The sequence below is a fragment of the Vigna radiata genome, chromosome 9 (assembly GCF_000741045.1).
Source record: "Vigna radiata var. radiata cultivar VC1973A chromosome 9, Vradiata_ver6, whole genome shotgun sequence".
Taxonomy (NCBI): domain Eukaryota; kingdom Viridiplantae; phylum Streptophyta; class Magnoliopsida; order Fabales; family Fabaceae; genus Vigna; species Vigna radiata.
The window spans coordinates 1,174,066-1,184,779 of NC_028359.1; the positions used below are offsets into that span (position 1 = coordinate 1,174,066).

Below are 10,714 nucleotides of genomic sequence, written 5' to 3' on the forward strand. Positions count from 1 at the left end.
TGATTTTGGGGACCCCAATTACCTTGTAAGAAGGTCTTATGTTGAGAGATAGGGGTGGGATGAAGTTATGAGTGGATTGCAGTGCAAAATGGAAGCGGTAATCGTTTACCATGAGGTGGTAAACGATTACACGAATGAAATTGGGTTTTTGTACAGAAAATCTTTCACAGGGCACCCTGATTTTGTACACAGGGCACCATCAGGGCAAATCTTCACTTAAAGCAAAATTTGTTAAGTTTTTGATGATTTTTGGTTTGGGATGTTGTTTGGGGTTGAAGAGATGATTTTGGGGACCCCAATTACCTTGTAGTAAGGTCTTATGTTGAGAGATAGGGGTGGAATGAAGTTCTGAGTGGATTGCAGTGCAAAATGGAAGTGGTAATCGTTTACCATTACGCGAATGAAATTGAGTTTTTGTACAGAAAGTCCTTCACTTGTTTGAGTCACAGGGAAGTATTCTCATCTCTCCACATTCACAACTGAGTCATTCTGGTACTCAAAAACTGCACAATCCAACAACAGTAGTTATATAATGTAGCAGTTATATGAACATTATCCTATGAAATATTTGCAGTGTATAAACAAATGAATGGTTACCCAAAGAATCATCAACTTGAAACCTGTTGGTTGAAGCCCATTGATTATAAAATGCAGTGTCGTTGGGGGAAGGTTCATGCCAACCCATTTCGCCACCCACTTTGAATTCCCTAGCTGCTATTTTGGCTGAGCTATTCATCACAGCCAACACAACACAGAGCACACTCAAAAGGGCAGCCATGTTTGCGTTCATCTTATAATTTCCTACGCTGAAATGCAAGAATCAATGGTTGTAACCAGATGCAACATTTATTATATAATGAGATACAAACATGCATGGAAAGATGGAAAGGTGGTGCTTTACGTGGGTGCAGCGTGACGGTTATTCAGCAGTTTTTGTTCGAAGTGTTGGCGACAACTGCGTCAAGTGTTGAAGAGTTCATGTTGGAATTATAGAATGTATTATGAAATTGGAATATATATTACAAGTTTAGCATTATTCAGTTCCAGAAGTTGTATGATAATTTAAAATGGTCTATTAATTTAGATAATCGTTATTTTTTGTGATTCTTTTTTACAAATAAGATTTTTATTTTTTATTTATTTCAATCGAGTTTTTATTTATAAAAAATTAAAACAATTAACTTTTTATCATTAGTTCAAGTTCTTGTAATTAATTTTGTATGTCACGTTTATACAAAAGATTAACGTAAGAATTTAATTGTTTCAACTTTTAAAAAATAAGAATTTAATTGAAAAAAAAAAGTGAAAGAATTATTTAAGAAAATTCATGGAAAATATTTATGATTAAACCATTTAAAATCGTTAAATCATTGTGTAAGAAACTAGAGTCGAAATGTAAGGGATACTTTGCAGTCTATAATTTCTTGAGAAAGTATATAACATACGTAAAAAAGTATAAGATTGTTCATAGCAATCGTATTAACATGGAACTCATTGACAGAAGTGATGACTACAGTGGCTTCATAGCATACTAAAAATCATGAACATGAACACTGATGAGAAAGTTTTCAGTGTTGGGAGAGCCATATTACATCTTGGACANCAGATGTAGCCAGCAAAAAGCAGCTGGTGAAAGTGAAGGCTATTGAGATCCCAACATGGTCACAAAACTTGTGCAAAGGCTTGCAAAAATTTGGCAGAGCCGTGTGTCTAATTCCTGTGCGATTCAGATTGGTCACCCCAGATGCAGCAGATCCAGCACTCATCAATGCATATGCAAATACCTGCAATTTTATCATCATTCAACTCTTCATTATGTCAAATTTTATACTTTATGAATTGATTTTGATGACAAGAGAAAGCTTAAAAATATGCAGAGCTTTATATACCTGATCCCCAGCAAAAATAAGCCATGCATGATTTCTGGAAGGTATCACAGAAGAAGTCCTAAGAAATCTGGACATGCCAATGAGTAGTTGAAGCAAGGAATGAGCTGCAACAGCAGCAGAAACCCCAACAAGATACCTGTTCATCACAATTAATGTTTTTATAAAAAAGGTTATGTATATTCATCATCAAGTTCAAATTGTGCACCAGTATGTCACAAACTCAGAAATAGGAAACCAAGATCATACCATCATTACAGTAGAGGAAAAGGGACAAACATACACAGAAAAAAAAAAGAAAAAAAAAAAGAGAAATTCGATCACGGGTCTATTACTGTTCATTCAAATGTCATGAATTATGATACAATCAAACCCCACCAAGGTCCCACTTTTTGCAGTCAATTTTGTCCGTAAGCCAAAGCTTCAAGACAGTTCTTTTTCTGGCAATAAAATAATACTAATACCAACCAATAAAATAAATTTTGAAAAGCAAACTCTCAACAACTCTTGCATTGCATGGTTACCGAGAAATAGTTTGAAAATGAAGCAACAGTTTTTTATGAGTTTGATACATTCATTAATGGAATCTTTAGTTTCATCCAAACATGCCAGAATCCTAATCTCCTTCAACTTCAATACTTGTCAAAAGAAGCAGTTTTTACTCTCTATAGTTAGTTCAGAAACACATTTTGCATTGTTTTTTTTTTTTCAGAAACAAAAAAAACAAAAAGAAGAACAAAAGCCTGTTTTTCATGAACAAAACAACACATCAATTTAACATTATCAAGAAAAGTAAAAAGAAAGAAGCATACACAGTAACAAAACAAAAACAATATTTGAATTAACAAAACAAGTACAAAGAGTTGAATATACAGAGATATCACGATGGGAGAGAAAAAGAAAATGGAAGAAGCTCACTCGTATGACTCAGAGAAAGACCATTTGGAGTGAAGAGGTAATTGAAAGCCATAAATACTGACAGAACTGGATTCCTTAGCAGTGACCATGAGCGAGATTGAAGCAACAGAGGAGGCCATGCACAACCCTCTCAGAACCAGTTGCATAGCCTCCACCCTCCGGCGGCGGCGGGTCCTGGTGGCGGCTCCGACGAGGGGTCCGCTCATTGTGCCACTGGTCTCCAAAGCAGCCACCTTGGACTCCTGCAGGGTCTCCTCTGCTATTCTTTGGTCACTCACCATATTTCACCTTTTGCTCTGTTTTCCCCTGTTGTGCTCTGTTTTTGTCTTCTTCCAAAAAGAAAAAAGAGGAAATGGTGCCTTTTAACACAGACCCTGATCAATAATTGTATTTGTGCAGTGATTAGATAGGTGGGGGCAGTGTGAATGAATGAGCTTTGGATGTGCAGGTAAGTTTAAATGGATGCAGAAAACAGAGGTTCATGAAGAGAGAGAGAATGGGCAAATTTTGTGTGTTGTTGCAATGGGCTTTTCTTATGATCTCTACTAATATATTATACTTAATAGTTAATATAATGTGAATGATGAGTGACATAACCCTTTCTTTTGTTTTATTTTTTATTCACTGTCCTCTTTTGTTTGAAATAAGCATGAATTTTTTTTTTTCTTAGACTGAAGAATGAAATTGTCATAAAAGATAAGTAGTTATTAAAAAAAAAATAAGTATATTGTTGTTCACACACACACGTGTGTGTATATATATATATATTATTTTTTTTTTTAATATATTATATTAGTATTTTACTTGTTAAAAGAATATGGTATAAGTTACAAAACATTTAAAAACTGTAAAAAAAATATTCAGATACTTATAATTTATTTTTATTTTATAATTTTGAGTCTTTACCTTATCTAAAAACAGTTTTAGAGCTTCTTTTTTTTTGTGTGGGGACTGTTTTTGAAGAGATGAAGTGTAAATGATGTTTTTAGATTTATAATTGTTTCGGTTGGGATTTCATCCAAGCTCCCTTTCACAATTTTCCACTTCGAACCGTCCGGTCCTCCGCTGATCCGCCTCTTGTTCGACCGTTCTCCTTCGTCAAGTCGTCTGGGTACCTGTTAATGATACTCCGACGCTCAAGTCAATATTCAGACTTTTCTAATGATAAAGGTAGAGATAGAGAGAGAAAAATAAATGTGCATTCAATGTAATCATCTATCCCTTACCTTTGACTCTTATTTATAGTTTTTCTCATGGGCCAACGATTAGTGAGAACTTAATCACGGTCCAATTGCAGGCCTGTTGAGGTTAATTTAGTTTTTCCTTAATCTTGAACGCTTATCATACCATAGTCTGTGCCCTCTCCCGGCCGTCCTTTTTGTGTAAGAAGAAAAGATTTGACGCAGTGATGTAGCCGGCTATGATTGTCGACAGTCATGCGGACGCGACGGCAAAGCGAGGTTCGCCGCCTAGGTCACACGTTTTGTCTCAGGTTTTTTGGAGAATATGTGCTGGCGGGGTTTCATGGGAATTCTTCAAAGTTTTTCTTACAAACAAAGGTTATTCCCGCCCGCCAAGACCGGACTCCCCCGCAGTGTTTCCTCGGGCCGAGTCGTGCCCGTCGTCCTAACTTGAGACCTTGGCTTTTCGCCTAGGTCATACGTTGAGACCTTGGCTTTTCGCCTAGGTCATGCGTTTCGTTTCCCGGCTGCCTAGACCGGGCTTCACCATTGTTACCTCATGTGTGGCGGTTGTCCGGACGATTCCCAAAACCGTCCATCTACCCCCTTCCAGTACAATAATCATTTCATTGAACTAGATCTTTTATTATAAAATTATGTATTATTTTTAATTTGTTATTTTCAACTTTATAGATTGATGTAAAGAGTAAGATCGGAATTTAAAATAAACATGTTTTTATTTTATGAAACACTTCATTTTGCTATGGTTCAGATAATATGCATTTTTTTTATCTTCTATTATTTTATAGTTTTTTAAACGTTGAGTTTGATTTTCATGCCAGTGCCAAAAAAAGAGTTAAAACATGGATTATCATAATGCAATGAATTATTTACATGCTAATTTGAAAAGGGGTGGATGAGATATGTATCTCTTTATTTAATGGTGTCTTTTAGTATAATATTTGAAGTCTCAAATCTATGTTTTACCCTTACTATTTCATGAGTTGATTTGATAGTTCAGATTTTGTGATTCATGATATTGATCCGATTTGATATCATCGAAATCCAATTTATACTATTGTTGAAAGATTTAACATTTCTGTTGAAAGATTTAACATTTCTATGGGATTAAATCCCAAATTTTTTTAAAAAAATTTAAGAGAAATAGAACATAGTAAAGATTATGGAAGTAAATATTCTCGCATTTATTGTTACTATACTATTTATTCTAGTTCCTACTGTTTTTTTACTTATAATTTATGTAAAAACGGTAAGTAAAAGTGACTAATTTCACTGAAATATGATTGCTTCATTTTTATGAATGATTTAAAAAAATGACTCTACAATTAGCGTAATCCAAATGTAGAAATATATTTGATTTCTACTTTTTCAGATTGTTAATTAAAGTAGTTTCAATTTGAAAGAGAATTATAAAACCATGACTTATAATGTACATATATTGAGATGAAATTGTTGATAATTACACAAAATCCATTCCAGAACATTACCTATAAAAGAACTTACAATTTTATAGGACTTGGTATCTAAAACAAACATTCTTAGATTCTCGAGCTTATGTTTTCTAGATAAGATACATTATCAATCATGTGTTTGAAAGGTTGTATTTTTGGTCATCACTGAAACAAAACAAAGAAACCAAAAGGGCCTAAACAAAACCCAGATCTCAATGAAACACCTTATCAGAACTACTTGTAAAATCTATCAGAAAAATGACAGATTTTTGTGGATTTTGGGTTGTTTTTTTTTCTGTGAAGTCACTTTAGTATATTGCATATTGGAGTTGGTTCCATTTTACATGAAAGGAAACATGAATTTGGTGGTGCATTCAGAACAATGTTGTATACTTGTCTGAACCCTGGTTTTATTAGCAACTAGTAGCAGCATTTGCATCTGACATGAGTAGCATGAGAAGGAAAAAAAGGGAACAAATTTAGTACTAGGATATAATGCAAGAAAGCTTAAATCAAAAGGGTGCAGAAAGTGGCTCTTTGAATGAGTTTTCAGTGGCACAGGAGCATTGACAATGACAAGCTTTGCTCTGATCAGTAATAGACTCAGCTTTCTTCATGCAATCAGCAAGCTTCTCAGTTAGGTTTTCGTTTTCATCCATTTGCATCACTTTCTGTATTGGATGCATCAGCCCCTTCATTAACAAACAATATATATGTCACCGGAATTAATGACAAAAGATATTTGTAATTATTATTCTCTTAATTAGAATAATTAATTATAGTAAATGTATATATAACAGTTTAGTTTATCTAGTAAACTGAAAATCAGTTTGACAAATTATAATCATTTATATTTATATAAAATTAGTTTTCTGACTCAATCTTTTCTAAATTCAACATGTATCAGATAAACGTTCATGTTATTAACTAAAATTTATAAAGTTTATGTTTTTGTCCCTCTCTTTCACACACACCTTGAGATAAGTAGTTTTTGAAATGTAAAACTTGTTAATCTATTTGATTGGAGATTATCAATTAAGTGAAAAAGTAATAAATGATTTTTTCAGAAAAATAAATATATTTAATGTTTTTCATAGTTTTCAACAGGGCAAGAACTTCATTTGTATTTATTAATGATGTGAAGAACAGATGAACAGTTAATGTTCATCTATAAATTAGAAATGTGTGTGTATTGATTGAATGGTGAACATTAATTGGGAGGTGTTTTCGCAGTAAACATTTATAGAACTCCATACACCTCAATAATTTTATACTTACAATGAAATTTTAGAATAAAAAGCAGAAGAAAATAGAATATATATATATATATATACACACACATCTATATGTTGCATGCTTATCATCCTAGGTTAGGAAATCATACCTCAATGAATAGAGCTGATGCTTCACATGGTTCCAACTTCTGAACTACCTCTGCAGCTACTTCCTGCAAAAATCAGAAACCATTCACAGGGTATGTATATGTTCTTGAATTTGTATATGTTTATATGTGTATATGTATATATGTATATGTGTATATATGTACCCTAGCTTGGGTGAGCTGCACTTGATTTAGTGTTCTAGGCTCCAGCTCAATGGGGCACAAGGTGTTTGCCATAAGTTCTGAATGAAGAAAGGGTGATGCAAGATGTGTTCTCCACTGTGAAAAATTTGATGAGAAGCAATTGCAATTGCATTGCATCAGCTGTTTTAACTTGGGTTGTTCATTGGTTGACCAATATATAACCAATGAGAAGCATGATATTTTTCAACACATTCACGGGGTCTTTGTGTCATGTGAAGGAGTTTGTGGCCAATATTGAGGAGAACATTTTCCAAATCCCGTGGTTCAGTTGAGAACAAAGTTACACCTTCTTTACTTGTGACTGCAATGCTCTTACCAATCATTTTATCAGTCAAGTTCTCTTTTTACAGAGTCTAACATTAACAATGGTTGCCAAAAAGAAGCTAAGGAAAGAGGGTTCACATGCACATCACCCTTTTGATCCTCACTTTTCTAGAGATTTGGTGATTTATAGGTTTTCTATGCCAGGTAGGTCACTTTCTCTGTTCATTACATATTAAGGGCATTTCAAGAAACAAAAATGTACTCACAACCTGCAAATTCCATTTGATTAGACTACTCTCCAAGTCTCATAACACTTAATGAATCTTTCATCTCACATGGTAATAAGATGCGAAAAACTTTGACAATAGCTTATGATTTGTCTGTTTACAAAACAAATTGGATTAACTTTTGTTATAGTTTTTGCTTGAGTTTTCAACGACAAAATTATAAACTTCATATTGATTTTATTTTACAAATGATGTCTTTGAATATTGAACTATTTCGTAATTGTATATTTTGATGTTCAATTTTAATTTACAATATAAATTACTATATTATTTGTTATATGTGACAATAAACTTAATTTATGTTGATGAAAGTTTCGTATTAATTAGAAATAAGATCAATTTAAAATATATGTGACTGTAAATTTTATCTTACTGTTAAAATGAATTAAGTTTAAATTTACTTCTTAAAAAGTAATATTGACAAAAATGATATATATATTCGTTGATAAATAGTGGTGTTGAAATTTTACAAAAATTTATAAAATGACAAAATGCAATTTTGGTTAAAATTTTAACGACTGAAGATATAATTACTTTTTTTTATAGGAGAATTCAGTTGCATGTTTTAGGTTTGATGATTTGACTATGAAGAATGTGAAAGAGTCAAACTTATGTTAAATAGTTAACATGGCCCAAAGAGGGAGGTGTAGGATGATTTTTATCACAGATTTGGGCCAAATCCTGATTGTGGGACTAAGATTATGCTTTCGAGCTATCTTTGGACTGAAAAAAAACATATAATATCTGATATAGATGACAACCAAGGGTGGCTGGCAAAAAAAAAATTGGTGTTCATTATTCATGTGGAAATGTATGAAAAAATAGAAAAGAGATCGGCTTCTAAAGTAAAGTTTGCATTCCAGTTTGATATCAGAGTTAAATGGTAAACTTTAAATTTAACTCAAACCCATAAAATCAGTTTAAAAATGAAGTTTGCACTCTATTTATATATTATAAATTGATTTTATCTTTAGTCGACGTAAAATTTCCAACAATATATATATTTAAGATCTTATATGCTATGTTCCTCCTATAAATCTCCTTTTTCAATAAACTCAACACTGCATTGACGAAAGTGTTATTATATAGTTTAACGATATATGGCAGTGATCACGCATATGTGTATGTTTGATTTGTGTGAAGTTGATATTATAATAAAGTTTGCCAGTTAGCAAAGTCACACAAACCTAATTGTATATATTTGAAGGGATAGAAAATCGTAGGCATGCACGTGAAGCCAAGGTTTAATTTTCTCTCTCTTTATTTTGACCTACTCATGCTATTCCATATTATAATGCCACTGCTCTTTGATCAAACAGTGTAAAAAAAGTCCTTATTCTTTAGGTTTTTCTTTTTCCTTTTTTACTATGGAAAGTTGTGCTTTAATTTACTTATATACCATTTTAAAATTAATCAAATAAACTAAATATATATTAGTTTGAAAATAGTTGTATATATGTTATGCTCGAGTTGAGCAGTTAATAATTTAACTCAAATTTAATAAATTGAAAATATATTTAGTTTTCCATAATTATATTAAGTGTTAAGTAAATTAACATGTGTATTTTGTTACAGTGAACATATATATATGGAGTGAGCTAAACATAAAAGTGGTAAGAAAGTATATTGATATTCTTTTCATATATTGGAACAAACATTGAAACCCTAAATATGAAAAATAGGGATAAATGTTTTGATGTTATCGACGAAAGGGTTGGAGCCAAATGATGTACAATGAAAGAAGTTTATATATATACCACACAACTTTTCCAGGAAGCCATAATGTTGCTTCTTACCTTTGTTTATCACCTAACGACAATGACTCACCAATCACCCTCTATACATCTAAACCCTTGTTTTGTGCTATCACAAGTTCAAATTCTTCTTCAGTTAAGCTAAAGGTAAGCTACTTCGATGCTAAAATCAGAATAATTAATGCTTAATAAATACAATTACATATCTTTTTATCTTGAACTTTTGTTTACAGTTTTCGGAGTTGATTTTGAATTAACGACGGTCTAATTACAGTTGAATTGCTGGTAATCGTGTTTTCCTTTAAGCTAATTAATGTTAGTGTTAATCTCATGGTAACTTAATTGTTCGACTAGTAATCATCTGGTTCATCGTGTGATATGACTGTACGACCATGCAGTACACACTTAATTTAAAACCGTAAAAAAAAGGATGATAATGATTAAATTTTACTAAAAGCATATGGAAAAAAATTGTAGGGTAAATAAAGAGCATGAAAGTGTGAAGTCCTAGGAGATATATCTAAATAAACAATGTAGTCGGTTCCATGTGTGAAGTTGTCCAAGGTTCTTCTCCCTTTGGATGGAAAATTTACAAGTAGAAGGCTATTTTACCAAAAGAAGTAACTAAGATAGCAATAATTTAAGGAGTGAGGGGACAAGAAGCCATTATCACTATCCATCATCTTCTTTACACACACACATGAAAAGATCCCTTCAGAAAGGAGCATGCATGCAGCAAAGCCATGCCATTTCCTCCATTTTTTGGATATATTATCCATCATTCTATAATGCCAACACCAAAACACAACCACAAAGTAACACTCACACATGTCACATACACCATGTGCTTTGTTTCATCACCCACATGCATCTATTCATATCTCTCATTCTCTCTCTTATTAACCTCTTTCAATTTCAACTTAAACTTATTTTCAATTTTCTTTTTTTAACATAAATAAAAATAAGTTTATCGTATATAGGTATACAAATTACACTTCATAAATCAGTTTAATACGATTAAGTTAAACTTAAAATACGTTTTAATCAAAAATTGAATTATGATGGTATATAATAAAAAAATAGACTTTGCTACTTAAAAAGAAGATTAATTTGTGAGTATATGAGATGGAAGATATGATAAAAGAAACAATACCTGAGCAGTGTCGACCATTCATTGTAAGCTAAATGCTTCCAATATATTAGTATTGTTATGTGATACCGACATTGGCTACGCACCAATGTGTACATACACTGTACTTTATGTGTACTCTTTCTTCAAAATATCGTCACTTTCTCAAAAGCTGAAGAAATATTTTTATATATATATATATATATATATATATATATATATATATATATATATATAT

At 32.2% G+C, this 10,714-nt stretch overlaps 2 protein-coding genes across 3 annotated transcripts in view; both read right to left on the reverse strand.

Moving 5' to 3' along the window:
* The window catches only part of LOC106773756 (CASP-like protein 3A1), a 7,555-nt gene extending 4,200 nt beyond the window's left edge, over positions 1-3,355 (reverse strand). Inside the window, exons 1-3 of one of the 2 annotated variants that reach the window (XM_014660502.2) lie at positions 2,805-3,351; positions 1,890-2,025; positions 1,438-1,784 (exon numbers count right to left, since the gene is read on the reverse strand). In XM_014660502.2, coding sequence (XP_014515988.1) covers positions 1,569-1,784; positions 1,890-2,025; positions 2,805-3,085 — 633 coding nt within the window. In that variant the 5' untranslated portion in view covers positions 3,086-3,351 and the 3' untranslated portion in view covers positions 1,438-1,568. Of the gene's footprint in view, positions 1-1,437; positions 1,785-1,889; positions 2,026-2,804 lie in introns of those variants that run through there. The other variant, XM_014660503.2, reaches the window with a different exon arrangement.
* A 2,119-nt stretch (positions 3,356-5,474) lies between these two features.
* On the reverse strand, positions 5,475-7,423 carry LOC106773909. Its single transcript, XM_014660677.2, has 3 exons — positions 7,004-7,423; positions 6,842-6,904; positions 5,475-6,149 (listed from the first exon to the last, which is right to left on the reverse strand). The coding sequence occupies exons 1-3, from the start codon at positions 7,157-7,159 to the stop codon at positions 5,970-5,972; spliced, it is 399 nt and encodes a 132-aa protein (XP_014516163.2). The 5' UTR covers positions 7,160-7,423; the 3' UTR covers positions 5,475-5,969.
* Between the last annotated feature and the right edge of the window lie 3,291 nt (positions 7,424-10,714).